At 45.4% G+C, this 16,919-nt stretch overlaps 1 protein-coding gene and 1 pseudogene across 2 annotated transcripts in view; both read right to left on the reverse strand.

The window, feature by feature from the left end:
- LOC311604996 (large ribosomal subunit protein eL29-like) overlaps positions 1–16,919 on the reverse strand; it is a 213,119-nt pseudogene that overhangs the window by 28,708 nt on the left and 167,492 nt on the right. The window lies entirely within an intron of this gene.
- UTP20 (UTP20 small subunit processome component) overlaps positions 3,349–16,919 on the reverse strand; it is an 86,961-nt gene continuing 73,390 nt past the window's right edge. Inside the window, exons 49-62 of the mRNA XM_084795271.1 lie at positions 14,959–15,129; positions 14,677–14,808; positions 13,882–13,992; positions 12,023–12,102; positions 11,606–11,675; positions 11,323–11,505; positions 10,501–10,632; positions 9,712–9,844; positions 8,490–8,677; positions 7,590–7,661; positions 6,195–6,476; positions 5,392–5,518; positions 4,018–4,163; positions 3,349–3,824 (exon numbers count right to left, since the gene is read on the reverse strand). Of these exons, the coding sequence (XP_084651397.1) occupies positions 3,669–3,824; positions 4,018–4,163; positions 5,392–5,518; positions 6,195–6,476; positions 7,590–7,661; positions 8,490–8,677; positions 9,712–9,844; positions 10,501–10,632; positions 11,323–11,505; positions 11,606–11,675; positions 12,023–12,102; positions 13,882–13,992; positions 14,677–14,808; positions 14,959–15,129 (1,983 nt within the window). The 3' untranslated portion in view covers positions 3,349–3,668. The remainder of the gene's footprint in view (positions 3,825–4,017; positions 4,164–5,391; positions 5,519–6,194; positions 6,477–7,589; positions 7,662–8,489; positions 8,678–9,711; positions 9,845–10,500; positions 10,633–11,322; positions 11,506–11,605; positions 11,676–12,022; positions 12,103–13,881; positions 13,993–14,676; positions 14,809–14,958; positions 15,130–16,919) is intronic.

The raw sequence follows: 16,919 nt of genomic DNA on the forward strand, positions 1-16,919 counted from the left end.
ACATGGATATTTTGTTGGGGTAAGTGAATGAGTGCACTTTGCTCCTACAGGATTTTTATTGTTTTGGAGATAGTCCAAGCTGGCTTCAAAATTTCAGCCTGGCTCCTGTAATGCAGGAGTTGTGGCTGTGCACCACCACAGCCAGTTTGGGATTCATAACCTCTACGGTTTGATTTCTATGAAATCTTTTTTCCTCCAGGCAGTTATTCCTAGTACAAATAATCAAGGCAGAATGAGTATACTCTTGATGGGCAAAGGCCTTTGTTTTTATAAGAACCTTAAAAAAAAGGTTTATCTATTTATTAGGTATACAGTGTTGGGCCTGCACGTACACCAGTAGGGCCACAAGAAGGCATCAGATCACATTACAGATGGTTGTGCCACCACTGTGTGGGTGCTGGGAGTTGAACTCAGGACCTCTGGAAGAGCAGCCAGTGCTCTTAACCTCTGAGCCATCTCTCTAGCCCTCATGACCTTTGTTTTTATATGAATACTAGTATCCATGTATGTGGCAGTTCCGTTCCATTGGAATATGTTCATCCTTGAGGTGGCTCAGTGGATTGTTTGCTAGGCAATTTTGAGGATCAGTGCTGGCTACCCAGCACCCAGGTAAACAGACAGACGTGTCTAGGCTCCGTGTGGGGGCCAGAGCCTTATGAAACGGCAAGGTCCAGTGAGACCTAACTTAGCTCAAAAAGCAGGGTTGAGAACGTTAGAACCTCTGACCTTCACATCTGCACACAGACGAGCGCACGCCTCACACTGTAATACACATACCATGCAAAAAATATAAAGTTGAAGAAAGATGAATTTGTCCGGAAGGCAAGTGGCACTGCAGTTTACACTTCAGCTTCCTTTTGGTCAGTGGCACACAGCCGGGAATTGGTAGAAGAGTATCTTCTTTACATGGAGTTCCTAGGCCTCTTATTCTCAAGGTGCTGCATACTCCTGCCTGGCACAGCCCCTGCCGGCTCCATCTGGCCATGGTGCTGCCGGTCTATCATATACGGACTAGAAGAAGCCTGCATTTCGATGTTGATGTTTGCAAGGTAAATCTGAAAACTAGAGTGCGTCCATGCATCGGTAAGAAGCTTGGTAACGGGAGTGTGGTGAATCTACTACCTACATTCTGCATCTCCTTAGTTTATTTGCTGAACCTGTTTCCAAATACACTGGGCACTGAAGAATACTGCTTCAGTGTTGAGTGCAGTGAGCGAAAGATGACGTGGCTGAACAACTAAAACCAGGTTCCTCTAAATGTGTGAGCCACTGCACACTTAGAACCAACTGGCAAAGTTTCAGTGAAACCATATGATAATTTTTCTTGTTAGTTGTTTGCTGTTTAAATGATGCCTATATGCAAATACATGGGGATATGTATGTATATGGTATATGTAATATGCAGATTTTGTCATATGCTGTATATGTGCGCACATGTCCAGATTCCTAAGTTTACTATAATACAGTGGTGTTCTTTTTCTAGGCCTTGCTTTCCGTGCTAACAGTCTCTAAGACTCATGTATATGGATGTAACTAGCTCGTTTCTCTAGTGTGTTTCTGTGAATGAATGTACCTGTCTATTCTCCTGTGGAAGGACACTGGGATTCCCTTTACCTAGTGTGTGTGGTCCCAGGGTTCTCATTTTCTCTTAGTCCTGGATTACTGGGCTGGAAGCATCTTCAGGTGCACAGTTAATGCCAAATTGTTTGTTTTTTTTGTTTTGTTTTATTTTTTGTTTTTTTCAAGACAGGGTTTCTCTGTGTAGCCTCAGCTATCCTGGACTCACTGTAGACCAGGCTGGCCTTGAAGTCAGCAATCCACCTGCTCCTGCCTCCCCCAGTGCTGGGATTACATGAGTGCACCACGGCGCTCGGCTATACCAAGGTGTTTTGCAATGTGCTTTCTAAGGCTTGTGTGGCCCCACTGAGTTCCTAACGTTAGATGTGGCCAGCCTCATCATAGATAGGGTTATAACAGAATTTCCTCCAACCAGTTCTGCAAGGAAATAATCCTGTATTATATGGGGAATAGCAGGGAGTAGGAACTCTTACCATGGTGGCATTTGGTGGTGGTGGTGAGGCTAAAGGCAATGACTCCTAAGCCACTAGCAGGGAAGTTCTAAGAACTGCTTCAGCCATGTCAGCTGACACTTGTGTGTCTCCTGTGCACACCTTCTTCTTTTATCTACGGGATCACCAGCTGACTCTGGATAACTCATCACATAGTCTGGAAACAAACCCTTTAATGGTGGCATGTGGAGTATGCCACATCCTGGTGTGGACCTCTTTAGGAGAAGCACCTTTAAAAAATGTTCTTAGCCGGGCGTGGTGGCGCCTTTAATCCCAGCACTCGGGAGGCAGAGGCAGATGGATCGCTGTGAGTTCGAGGCCAGCCTGGTCTACAAAGCGAGTCCAGGACAGCCAAGGCTACACAGAGAGACCCTGTCTTGAAAAACCAAAAAAAAAAAAAAAAGTTCTCTTTGTTTTTGTGTATGTGCGTGTATGCCACAGGGACCAGAGGAGGACACACGGTGCTGAAGCTGGAGGTACAGGCAGCTATGGGCCGTCTGACGTGGTTGCTGGGAACTGAACTCAAGTCTTTGCGAAGAACAGCAAATGCTCTTAACCACTGAGCCATCTGGAAGGGAAGCCTGTGATACAGCTGGAATTTTCACCTTCTGGTACTGACAGCTCTTTCCTGTCAGACACATACAGGACAAGCCCTTACTGCATCTTTTCCTAAAAGCACCTACTTTGTTGGTTCATTGTCTTGTTTTCCAAATAAGTTTTAGAATCAGCTCTTTTTTTTTTTAAGACAAGAGTTTCTCTGTGTAGCCTTGATTGTCCTGGACATGCTTTGTCGACCAGAACTGGCCTAGAACTCACAGAGATCTGCCTGCCTCTGCCTCTCCGAGTGCTGGGATTACAGGCTTTACTTGGCTTTATTAATTAGCTTAGCATGAACTTTTTTGGGTCTTGCTTTCATGAGTCACCCAGTGGGATGAATCTGGGAAAACAGCATTTTATGATACTAAATCCATCAGCATGGCTGTAGCTATTTGCACAGACTTCCCAATGCCTCCTGACAAGCTCACATGTTACCACAGAGGCTCTGTTTTGCTTACTCATTCCATATATATATTTGTTTTTGTTTTTCTGAGGCAGGGCCTTCCTATGTTCTCAAACTCACAGAGATCCACTTGCCTCTGCCACCAGAGTGCTAGGATCCAAGTATGCGCCAGCACACCAGATTCCCACCAACATTAAGTGACTTTTTTTTGTGTGTGTGAAAAAGTTAGGCTTTAAATCATATCACTTAATCTCATATTCTTTCTAGACAATGAAGATATGAGAAGCATATTAAATATTTTAATTAAAAAATACAAGCATGATCACACTAAAATATACATTCCAAATCTATACCAAAGTTTTAATTTCTTTTCTTTTGGTTGAGACCGCAGTCCAGCTGGCCTGAAGCTTGCAGCCATCCTCTTGCCTCGCCTTCCAAGTGCAGAGATGATAGGTGTTAAGCCACCACACCTACCTTTCAGAGTTTAATGTAAGAGACAAAATCTGCAGGGAATCCAGCCTGCTGGAAGGAAGCAGGAAGTTGAGGTCTTCACCCTAGTTGAGACGGTGAGTGAGTTACCGGCATGCACACGGGAGACCTCACTCCACCATTGCTAAATCTCTCAGGCTGTGCGATTTCTGTCTCTTGGCCTTATAGCCTGGGCGCAGGAACTCTATCTTTCTCTTCTTTGCTTCACTTTTATTTTTATGTTTCTTCAACTTCTTCTTGGCAGCAATATCAGGATTGGTTACAAACTTGAAGAGAAAACAGAAATCTTTTATTACTTCTAATGTACATGTTAAAAGAACCCAAATCAAATGCAGAAGATGTGTCATTAATGAAAATACTTTTCCCAAGCCCTCATTCCTCCCCTGGGCAACAGCAGCACACACTAGTTAAAAGCACTTGTTAACCGTGGACCAGCCATATTCACAACTGCAAACTCACCTCCAGGGCCTTTCTCTTTTTCCGGAGCGCTCTCTTTTCACTAGCCTGTTTCTGCACAGAGGCAAAGGCTAATGAGAAACTCTCCAGCCCCACCAGCTTTTTGAGTAATTCTATGATTTCCTGCGATAGGTTCTTCAGCAAAGGATCTAATCACACAAAAAAAAGAAGATCAGAGGCAGCCACACATCAAAGTAACATTTAAACTCCTGTGGCAGTAATAGTCATGTTACTACTCAATACAGATCTAAAACTGTCCTTGAGCTCCTGAGGAAGGCTGGTGTGGCTCTGTAACCTCCAACTTAGCCAGAACGCAGCAGAGACCAGACTCCAGGAGGCCCACCTCCCAGCAGGAACGCAACCCTAGAACATGGCATGGCTCTGGGTTCTCTCTGTAGGCCGCTCAGTTCGGCAGGTGTGGAAGAGGTAAGACTGTTTCTCTCGCTTCTTGTCACGGGGCAGGGCAGCTGTGCCCACAGTAACGTTTTTTGTGATGACAGACTGAGAACTCACCTTCCCTGTCTCCCTTTCTTTATAAAATACAAATCAGTCACAGAGTTTAGCATATTTCACAAATACCATGGGATTTAAGATGTATGCCGAGTGCCTAACACACAGAATGGATTGCTCCAAATACGCTGGGCACTAAAGAACATCACTTCAGCATGAAGAGCACTGAGCCAGTGATGAATGGGGCTGAACAGTTAAAAGCAGCCCCTGTAAATGTGCTACTTACAACAGCATTAGGTATAGCAACCTTAGGAATCTCAATGAAACAATACAGTAAGTTTTATTTTCTTTCTATTAGTTATTTAGGCCACACATTAAAAAAATATATTATGAGGTATTTGTAAATGAGCAAAATATGAAAACCCAGGATCTAACACCAAATCTGCTCCATTTGTCTTATTTTCAAACTGTTTAAAACAGTTTTCCCCCATTTTGAGATATTTTTGCCATGTAGCTTAGGCAAACCCCGAACTCCCAAATCTCCTGCCAGAGCCTGCAGAGCGCTGGGGTCACAGGTGCACCTGTGCAGCTCACTGTGAGGGTTAAGAGTACCCTAAACCATCATTTTGTACAAGTAAAAATTCTTTTTTCTGGTCACTGTTTCACTGTGTAGTCTTGGCTAGCCTTGACTATCACGAGCCACCTGCCTCATGAGTCACACTCGGCAGCACTCACTTTTTGACATGACTGGAAGCATACACCAAGAACTTGATGAACATAATGGATTCATATATTTGCCAATTAACTGCTTTCTTCCTTAAACTCTAGCAGGGAAGGAAGACCAAGAGGAAGGGGTATCCAGCATTCAAGGGAGAAATCAGGGTCCCAGTGTGCAAACACTCAGGAGGGCAGAAATGGTGGGGTTACCTTGCTCTGAATAGGTGCTGTTGAGTTCTCGGAACAGGGGAGCGATGATCACTGGGAGATAGGGCTTTACCCGGTCTACTCCGAGATCCACGGCGATGGCACCGAGGAACTTAAAGATGCAGGTCCTCTGAAAGAAGAGACTGTTCTCACTTGACGTGTTTCTGCTCAAGATGCAGTCATGCAAGTTTAGTGTTCATTTGAAAAGCAGAGTTCACTCATTTTGAGACATATACTATTGCAGCTTTAGGTTCAGAATATAAAATCCGAAGGACCTGAAGGTCCCACTAATAACATTAAAATATTTGACAAAAACAAAACAAAACAAAAAACAAACAAAAACCGACCACTACTATCACCAACAAAACCCAAACCCTAAAACAAATGCCCCAAACCGAAACTCTCAAACAAACAAAACATCAGGCCTGGTAACTGAGGCAGGCTTGCTGCAAGTACACGGTTCAGACCAGCCAGGCTATAGAGCAAGCACCAGCAAATGACTCAGAACCTGTGTCAAGCTGGGCACAGCGGTGCACGCTTTTAATCCCAGCACTCAGGAGGCAGAGGCAGGCAAATCCAAGTTCCAGGCCAGCTTAGTCTAGACAGTCTAGTGAGTTGCAGGCCAGCCCGAGCCAGGCACAGTGGCTCACACCTTTGACGCCAGCATCTGGCAGGCAGAGGCAGACAGATCTCTGTGAATTCAAGCCTAGCAGAGCTCTAGCCAGCCAATGCTACATAGAGCTGAGACTGTCCCAGACAGCAGTAGTGAATGAGTGAACGACAGACTTGCAGTCGCCCTGCCTCACCTTTAAGGGGTTTCTGGGTGAGTAAGCAGCTTCCAGCTTAGCCATCCGGGTCAGCTTCTGGATCAGCCACAGCAACGTGGCTGGCTTGCTGGGTTCTTCCTTCTCTTCTCTGTCGGACTCTGTCTTTTCATCTGCAGCAGCCCCGTCATCTGCCACCTCTCTGTGCAGAGCATCTCCTAAGGTGTCCTGTTCTTCTGACTCTTTCAACTCTCCTCGTTTGTTCCCAGCATCAGGTTCCAGTAAATATAAGACTTTTGCTATGAACAGCAAGTTCTTGACGACCTTAAGAGGGCGTGAGGGGTGAGGTTAGGAAAAAGCATGGCTTGCTGGAGCCAACTGACATTGTGCAGCAGACAGAGACAGTGGCTGCAGCACCATTATACTGGTGGCTGCATTCTTTAAGTTCGTAAGTCCTTCCATACAGCGTATCCAAATTCAGTGTCGTGCAGCTGTCACCCATGTGGTTTAGTTCTGTCTTTAAAGTCACAGAAAAAGCAAAACATTTCCCTACGGAATAACCGGTTTTATTTTACTTTGCACTAACTTCCTTAAACCTAATTATGTAGAAATAACATTAACTGACCAGTTGCTGTCTATCCATGTTCTGACTGAACTGTAAAAGCTCCTTCTGAGGAGGAAACACAAAACAAAACGAAGCTGAGTTATTATAAGTTACACCAATATAAAATGTCACTAGTGGTCAGGCAGCATTCAACAGTCTTTAGAATTCAACGCCAAGCACTTAGTTCTGCCATCCACTCCTTCCTTGACCCTGCTATGTGATAAAGCATGTTCCCATTTACTTTTTAAAGACAGAGTTGAGACCTGTAGCCCAGGCTGGCCTGCCACGGGCTGATGTTGCAGGCATGAGCTGTTATCCTGGCTATAGTTACACATCATCTTATAGAAGTACATAAACTATTTTTAATGATGGAATAATGCATTTGCTTTTAAGGACAGCCGATGTTTAGGTCAGGCTGTGAGCGGCACATTCTTCCTCTTTAACTTCCAGGGGCATGGGAAAGAAAGTGAAGCTTTAAAGGGTTAGCTGATGAGTCGGGGTTCTTGTAAAACCCGATAATGATAATGATAATGGTAATGACAATGGTAGAACGGGCAGTTTAAGGCCAAGGATGAAAAGGTGAGCAGTCTCCCTCCTCTATCGTCTTACTGGAAATGGCGGAAGCCAAGCGTTATTCCAATGTTGACCCCAGAGTCAACTAGACAGGCATGTGTAACTGAAGACACACTAGATGCTTACATTTTATCAAGTATGCCAAACAGTAAAGCTGGTGACAAACAAAAGAAAGCAAATACAAACAGAGCCTATTCTGAGTCCATTGGCAGAAGCGCAGGCCGCCTCTCCTATGCAGGGACGACCACGCGCACACTTACCTGTTCTCCCAGAGACTCATCTAAGAATTTGGAACGCAACTGATGGCATGAAGCTAGAGAGATACTCTTCATCTGGGAAAATAAACGGACACCGGAAGACAGAAAGCACATTGGTTGGTTGTTAAAAATCCAAAAAACCCAACCCAAGCAAACAAAAGAGCGTCAGTTGTCAGTTACGTATAACGGCTGGGTATGGAGGCACATGTCTAAACTCTGAGCACGTCAGAAGGCTAAAGCCAAGAAGCCCTGGATTTAAGGCCACTCTGGGACACATAGGAGTTCCAGAATAACTTTATGTTACATAGCGACAGCATGCCTCAAAACCAACCCAAACAACAGCCCCCCCTCCACCTGGCCTCCTGATCATGTGTGAGGCAAGTCGTTGGCTAGAGTTTCTCCTACCCAGGGGCCAGCCCCACCACAGACCATAAACTACCAGGGCACACATCTCACTGAGTTCAGAAGGGGGGAAAAGAGGTTGGAGAAAAATTGTACTTTAGAAACATACAAGCAACAACAACAACAGACCCGAGCCAGGCATGGAAAAATGCAATGCCCTAGGATTTGGGAGGCTGAGGCAGAAGGATCACAGTGAGTTTGAGGTCAGGTTAATTTTAGGCTAGCCAAGGCTATATAGTGAGATTCTGTCTTTAAAAATAAGAAGAGTCAGGTGTGGTGATGCACACCTGTAATTCCAGCATTCTGGGAGGCAGAGTCAGGCAGATCCATGTGAGTTTGAGGCCAGCCTGGTCTACAGAATGAGTCCAGGACAGCGAAGACTGTTACACAGAGAAACCCTGTCTTGAAAAACTAAAACCAAATCAACCCAAAAACCACCACCACCACCACCACCACCAAAAGGAAAAGAAAAAAAGAAAAGAAGGAAAAGAGAAATGGTACCTTCTGGTCGAGGTCGCTTGTTAGGAACCTGATTGCTACAGGGTCTGAGGCTTTCTTTTTGGTCTTTTTGCTTTTCCATTTCTGAATGAGCTCTTCTGGTTGGCAGGAGGCAAAGAGCAGTCCAACAATCTGGGCTGCTGTGAGCCACACCCAGCTATGCGGATGTCTGAGGTGAGAGTGCACATGACCTGAAAGAGCAAATGCATTCTCAGACGCCTTACACTTTCTGATTCCCTGGAGGTTAACACCGATGAGTTTAGTCATCGATGGAGTCTCTCTTATGGGCTTGGACTGATGAACCAAGGAGGAAAAATAACTGTCCTTGCTTTCCAGGCCACAGAAGCCCAGGAGAAGAGTTAGAGAGGACACAGCACTGCAGAAATACACAACAGCCCCATAATTCCCTAAGAGCTGGTGCAACATGGGCTAGCTTCAGAATCCCGGGAGAAAAGACATTTTAAAGGTCAGTAAGATAAACATGTATACAGACACAAGCTTATGTCTGATAGAGAAACCGGTGATGGGAAACGATCATTTCTTTGAGTGTTTCCACGGTACTCTCCTTTAGACATCACAATTGTGAAGCAGAGCTGCAGCTTCATCTTACAGACGAGGAAGGAAATGCTCCCGGGAGGCTGGTGTCGTGCAGAGCCACAGCCTGACCTCACTCAGAACTCAGGGCTCGCAAGAGGATGGACACAGGCCTCTCTCCATCACACGTGGCAAGTAAAGCGACAAGTCTAACGTGACTATCATTTAACCGCAGCAGTCTATGTAAACGTCCATGTTCTGACTAACTTAAGTGCAGCATTCCATGTAAACATCCATGTTCTGACTAATTTAACCTTCTATGTTTAATTGAAATTCTGAGGTTACACTCTTCATCTAGATGTATATATAGTAAACATAGTAATTTAACGTCCTCAAGTGAAAAGGGCAGGAAATGGGGGTGCACTTCTATGACCACTGAAAAGGCATCTACTGAGCCGTCCTGTGGTGAGGTGCTGGAAACAGACTGCGTGTGTGTATCTCAAACCACGTTGCAAACGATAAACATAAGGGATAACGCTTTGAAATTTTTCATTATTTATTTTTACTTCCACCCTCACTATCTCCTATGCCCTCACCCTCTCTACTCCTCTTCACCAACAAGCTCCCTAAACACAATTCTTAGCTCATAATCCAGCAGCAGCAATGTCGTTAGCTTAAATAAAATACTTACTCCAGATTTTATTCAAAGTCTCGGAGGGCTTGGTAAAGTGAATAAAATTGCATTCCTTGATGAGTTTACTTATCAGTGTGAGAAAACCAAACAGCAGGCGATCTGCAGCCTTTTCTTCCGCTTCCTCTAGGATCTAAACACACGGGGAAGGCACTTGAGTTAACACAATGCCCTGGAGGCACCCAGTGCGCACACCTCTCCAGCAGGCAAGCCTCTGCCATGCTTTCCAACCTCAGCAACAGTCATTATCCAGCCTCTACCACAGAGCTGGCGCAAGTCCACCCCGGCTGTGAGAAGCAGAAATGTTTCTGGATATTGACAGATGTCCCCTGTGGAGCACGAAGCCCTCGCTGAGGGTCTCTGATCTTCACACACCGTGGAAGATAGCTTATTTTCACTCCTACTTACTTTTCAGATAGTATCTCACTGTGTATATCAAGCTGTCGTCAAACTCCTAATTCTCCTGCTTCAGGCTCTCAAGGGCTTGGGATTATGGGTGTGTATTACCAAGACAGGCTGCCCCTTGGAATCATGGGTGTGCATCACCACAACAGGCTGCCCCTTGCTTGTTTCAGTGATGCTGGGGCTTGGGCATGCTGAATAAGCCCTCTTATCACTGGAATACTCCCTTCAGCTGAGGCCCCATTTTAAAAAGCTCCAGCTGCACAGAATTTTTGCTCTTACTAACAAAAACAGCATGTTTAAATACAGCACTAGCTACACCAACTCAACCCAAGTGCTTTCTTTAGTAAACATTTCCCAAGTTTTAGTCCCTAGCAAATTACTTACGTCTTTGAAGTTTTCAGGATCAATTTCCTTTTCGATCACAGGAAGAAGAGTTCCAAACCTTCTCTCAAAATCAACTCCTTCACTTTCCACAAACAAGCCACAGGTCAGGGCAGCGAGCTGCTTGTTTAATCGCTACCAAAAAAAAAAAAAGAAAAGAAAAAGAAAAATGCATCACAAGATGATGTAGGATTACAGAAAGGCGGGAAGGTATTGTCCACACCAGAGGTGATAAGTATTGCGGATCCTTGCTGTACATTTGTATACTTATCTGGAAGTAGGTGTGTATGGATGAGAGGAAACGAGAAAAGGGCCCGCGAGAGGAAAAAAGGTTAAGGCAGAGGGACAGGGAGGATGATAAAACCTGACAGCAGAAAGGGGAGCTATGGGGGAAAAGATCCAAGTCAGACGGGGGCCGCGGGGGCTGGAGGGTGAACCAAACCAAGTATAGAGAAAACTGTAATTTTCAAAAAAGAGAAGAAAATGAATCAAATCCTAGTGGAACTCAATAAAAGACGGACCAGCGGGGAAGGTGACAGTTTGAGTGGGAAGAATAATGAAAATATACTCAGAAACTGAAGGGCAAATCTGGAGGCCGGAAGTGTCAGGCCCTCACGCTGCAGTGTGCTGTGAACACACATAACAGCTGATTTTCTGCAGCTTTTATACTCTGTGCAACTTTAAGAGCATACTATTTGCAGAATCGTATACCAGTGGGCTATCTGGGATATGCCGTTGCAACAGGAAATCTAGCATGTGTTCTTATATATGTTATGGACCAAAGCTAGGACATGTCACCGAACTTTGACCAAAAGCAACACTAACCTTCTTTGCTTCAAACCAGGAGGTAACCAGACGGAACAGCCAGTCTCTCTTTTCAAGGCTGACCTTGCTGAGTAACGACTTGATCGCCACGGACGCCATCCTTTTGCACATAGCCGAGTCATCGTTGACCATCATCAGGCAAAGAGGGATGAAGAACATCCCGCAGTTGTCATGGAGGAGTCCCTACGGCAAAACAGGCACCGGTGAGAACACCCACAACGGAACTGCCATGGTGTGTGACAAGGAAGAGCCAGGGCTTCCGGGGCCCACGGGGAAACGGTACCTGAGGGAAGGTGTCAAAAAGGTAGGCGATCATTTCCAAGGTGGATTCCCTTCCAGTCTCGTGTTCGTAACTAGGGCAAGAATGTTAGGCAGACTCAGTATTTTGTGATTAGTTATATTTTAGATGTATCCGTTTGTCAGCCTGTGTCCACTCCCTTCATGTCAGTGACTGCACGCATCCGGCCAGTGGCCCTGCAGGTTTAGATATAATGCTCTTGGGCTTCCAACATTCTCCCAAGTAGACTCTGACCAGACTGAGTGGAAAGCATCTTACAGAAGCACCACGGAAGCCAAGAGCAACAGTGCAGCTGCCACGGAGAAACCGGCACCACACTTAGGCTGCCCTTCAAGACAACCACCACACTGAAGTCAAGGAAGAAACCGCCCCTCTGCTCCCAGAGCTCACGGTTGCGCTTACTTCAGTTGAGCGAGCATGAATTCCAGGTTTGGTCTCAATTTGTCGCCGAGGGGATAGTCAAGAATGTATTTCAGGAAAACCTAGGAACAAAGCACACGCCGATTATGTGGATCCCGGCTGACCCGCCGGAGGCCCTGCTCCCCTCCCCTTGTTTCCTTATGAGGCAGGAGAGTGACGCAGGGCTCTGCCCGGGCTTGCAGCCTACCACTGAGGATTCTCCAGGGTTCCTGTCTGCTAAGGTCTGTCTGGGGCTCACAAGAGAGATAAACTGAAGAAGTCAGGATTTCCAGGCAACCCCAGATTAACCTGTCTACCAAGCTTACATCTGTGCCCCTTCCTGTCGCCACGTCACTCACCAAGGTCCTGCCAACACCGCATGGTCAAAGCTCCAAACCTAAGCCCGCACACCTGAAGCTTCTCTGACTACTGCACTTACCTGCACCACCTGCGGACCAGCACCATCAATCCTTGCTTAGTTCTTTTTCGCTTCCTTACATGGCAGCACAAACAGAGTAAGTAATTTACTGGTCCAAACCTTAATTTGTTTTTAAAAAGAATACCTATTTAGTGTGTGCGCGTGTGCACATGCACGGAGGCAGGAGGCCAACCTGTGAGAGTTCTTTCCTTCTATCACGTGGCTCCCAGGGATCAAACTCAGACCATTGGGTTGGCAGCAAATGCTTTCGCTTGCTAAGCTATCTAGCCTGCTAGGCTTCGCCTTTAAAGCATGAGTACTCAGTTAAATCCACAGTGAGAATGGAGGCCTGGCCTTAGGCTTCCGGAGTCTGCTGTCTCCCGAATGCTAAGAGAGATGCTAGATGCCTCCACGAGGCTGTGTGGACTATAAGTTGTTGAGGTGAATAAATAATGTGCTGTGTACTTTAGAATTCCTATCTTCAAAGCGCAAGGCCCTATTTCTTGGTATAGAAGAACTGACTCCCTATATCTCAGGCAGATCACAAGCCAAAGTGAAGACCAGAGACCTTGGATGCCAAGGCCTGGGCACACGTTAGTAGTTGATAGCGGCTGCCCCTCCACTCTGTGGTCAAAGAGTTCTCTGTTTCTAGGGATTCGCTTCATCTTTTCCCACCTGGCCTCCTCAGCAGCCTAAAACCACACAAACTACAACTCTGCCACTCACCCCTTGCTTATGGTAAATGTGCTCCTACGGTTAGAGACGGACAGATGTACAAGCAAATGTAATCATGCCATCTGCTGCCTAAGGACTACAATGACTGTATACTACTCTTAAAACAAAATTTTTTATCTTATCTAATCTATCTGTCTGTCTGTCTGTCTGTCTATCTATCATCTATCTATCTATCTATCTATCTATCTATCTATCTATCTATCTATCTATCATCTATCTACTGTTTGAGTGTGTGTAGGTGTTGTGTCATATAGTATGTGTGTAGAGGTCAAAGGATGACTTGCAGGAGTTGGTTCTGGGGATGGAACACAAGCCATCAGACTTGGCAGGCAGCTCCTTTACACGCTGAGCTCTCTCACTAGCCCAAAGTCCTTCATCTTTAAGCACAGCACAAGGGGCGGCCTAGCCACCCATGCTTTGCTCTGAAGTAAGCTGAGCTCTTGCTCACCCTAAAGGTTACTTTCGGAGGGCACCTACTGCTCCCTCACCTGGAGGGTTGCACCTTAGTCTCTGCCAGGTTTCAGCTCACCTGGCAATCCTCAGGAAGGCCTTCCTGCCTTCTGCCCTAGTGGCCTGGGCCTCAGAACACAGCAATATCACACAAAGAGCCTCTGGAATCCAGTCCAAGTGTGACCTCTCTAACTAGAAAAGCCAAAGCTGGCAGCGAGTGGCCTGTCATTTACTACAAAAATAAGTTCTCTCCACGCACCTGTCTGCACTGGACCCTGGCAGGTTCGTTTTGTGCAGAAATTGCCAACTTGGATACTTTCCGCATGATATCATCAATTTCTGGGACCAATAATTTTCTTGATAAAATAGCCTAAAATATAAAGGGAAAGACATACAAATTTCATGCACAGATGGAAATAAGAAGGCATGATGTTAAAGTGGTCACAGGCAATTTTCAAACAACAATAAAAATAACCAAAAGAAACAATGTATACTTAAAAAGGATTAAAATGAGAAACTTTATATTATATAGTAGTTCATCAAATTAAGAACAAAAGACCTTTCAATATAATAAGCTAGAGTACCTAAATTTGTGCAGAGCTCCCTGGGCTTGGGTAAAAATAAATGTGTGTGTGTATGCATGCACACACAATGCTAGGGATTACACCCAGGGCTTTTCACACTCCAGTGTTTTACCATTGAGAAACAATCTGCAGCTCCCCTGAGAAGGTTACCTCACGTTTAAATACTATATTGGGGCTGGAGACATGGTTCTGTGGTTAAAAGCACTGGCTGTTGTTCCAGAGTCTTGAGTTCAATTTCCAGCACCCACATAGTGGCTCACAACCATCTATAACTGTGGTCCCATGGGATCCAATGTCCTCTTCTAATGGGCAGATATACATGCAGAAAAAATACCCATATACATGAACAAATAATTCTTTAAAAAAATACTATATTAGCTTATATCTGACTACCAAAATAATAACCTTCATCAATGACTTAATTTCAGAAGTTAAACAGTGTGCTCCACGTTATTCTAGCAACATGATACCTTCAGAAGACCGAAGGCAGTGGCTTGTCTGGTAGTATCATAGATGTCTTCCTCAGCGTACGCCAGGAGAACCTGCAGTTGCTTCTCAGTTATCTGATGAGTCTTGATTTTCTTTACAACGATGGTCACACACTGTAAGTCAGAACAGTGACATTAACAGCAGCTACCCCAAAGCCAAGGGTCTAATGAACTGAAAAGCCTTCACAACAGTTAACTAGGAGGCAAATCTGAGATGTGGTGTGGATTCCGGTCCTGGCTCTAACTGGAACTGTATTTTCTCACCTTGAAACAATTGACCACCAGGTGGAAGTTCTGGCCCCGGGCAGCCCCGAGTCTTGCATAGTTCTTCAGCAGGAGGAAAAGCTGCTTCGTCAGCTGCTGTGCTTTGGTTTCGATGGAAGGCAGAGGGAACCGCAAGACCCAGATGAGGCACTGCAAAGCACCCGTGATCACCTGAGAAGACAGGATGTGAGGCTCAGTCAGGACGCAGGCAAGTAGGTGAGATGAATAGGTGACAGGCTGCCGAACTTACTTTGGGAGAACTATGCACAGAGTATATTTCTTAAAAAAAAAAAAAGTTTCTTAGACTATTTTATGTGTCTAAGTGAAGAGGGCATCAGACCCTCTGGAGCTGCGGTCACAGCTGGTTGTGAGCCATGTGGGTGCTGGGAACGGAACCTGGATCCTCTGCAAGAGCAGGGCTCTCAACCACTGAGCTGCCTCTCCAGTCAAGTCACTTATGCCTTGCTATAGAAGAAATGACTCCCTATCATGGCAGGTGGAGGCAGATCAGTAAAAACAAAAGCTACTTGAGTACCATGTTCTTACACACCTGGATAAGACTGGACAATTTCAGGACCTTTTTCTTTTTCTTTCTTTCTTTGTTTTTCCTGCGACAGGATTTCTCTGTGTAGCCTTGGCTGTCCTGGACTTGCTTTGTAGACCAGGCTGACCTTGAATTCACAGCGATCTGCCTGTCTCTGCCTCCCGAGTACTGGGATTAAAGGCGTGCACCACCATATCCGGCTAGGATATATTTTTTTAAAGATTTATTTATTATTTATACAGTGTTTTGCATGCATTGTAAGCTTGCACACCAGAAGAAGGTACCAGATCTCAGTATAGGTGGTTGTTGGGAATTGAACTCAGGACCTTTGGAAGAACAGACAGGGTTCTTAACCACTGAGCCATCTCTCCAGCCCTAGGATATTTTTCTTAACAATTAATTTAAAACAGCTTTTTAAATTTCTAGAATGGCATTTCAATGGAGGCCATCTGCACTAAGTTTGTGTTCTATATACGCAGCACTCTACTGGGTGTCACTAGCACTGCTGTCACTGTCCTTTTTTTGAAGTCCTAGGATCAAATCCAGGGCCCTTCATATGCTAGGTCTATGTTTTACTACTGATTTACTGTCCTCAAAAACTATTGGGCATTACAAATGCAAAGATAGCCAGGCGTGGTGGCTCATGCCTGTAATCCCAGCACTTGGGAGGCCGAGGCAGAGAGCTCTTGAATTTGAGGCCAGCCTGGATCTGGGCTTTCTAAGTGACGGCCCATGTGACCCTGGAGCTGTATCCAGATCCCTAGCATCTTCGTGTGTGAAGCAGGTAACATGCAAAGTAGGAGATGACGGTTCTGGGGTCTGAGAGGTTCATCACCTGGATCACGCTTCCTCATTAAAACCTGTCTTGGGCTGGGAATACAGCTCAGTGGTACCTGGCTTGTCTAGGGTGCATAAAGTTCTAGGTTCATTAAAAAAAAGTCTGGGGCTTGAGAGTTTGCTGTTCCTTCAGAGGAGCCATATTTGTTTCCCAGCATCCACATCGCATGGCTCGCTACCCCTGTAATTGCAGCATTTCAGGGGACCTGATCCTCTGTTCTGGCTTCCATGGGCACCCAGATGCAGGCACTTATACACATAAATAAGAATAAAGTAAATCAGCCAGGCAATGGTGGCGCATGCTTTTAATCCCAGTACTAGGGAGGCAGAGGCAAGTGGATCTCTGTGAGTTTAAGGCCACCTGGTCTACAAAGTGAGTTCCAGGACAGCTGGAGCTACACAGAGAAATCCTGTCTGGAAAAACCAAAAGAGAATAAAGTAAATCTTTAAGAAGAAAACCCTGCCTTAGAATTTGCAGGGTTGGAGATGAGCTCCTTAGGACAATGACAATGATGGCCATGATGAAGATGAAGATGAAGATCACTGGCTTGAACACCCCTGAAGATGTCTCTGAGAATCA

Source organism: Acomys minous, assembly GCF_964271855.1.
Source record: "Acomys minous genome assembly, chromosome: 9".
Classification (NCBI taxonomy): Eukaryota; Metazoa; Chordata; class Mammalia; order Rodentia; family Muridae; genus Acomys; species Acomys minous.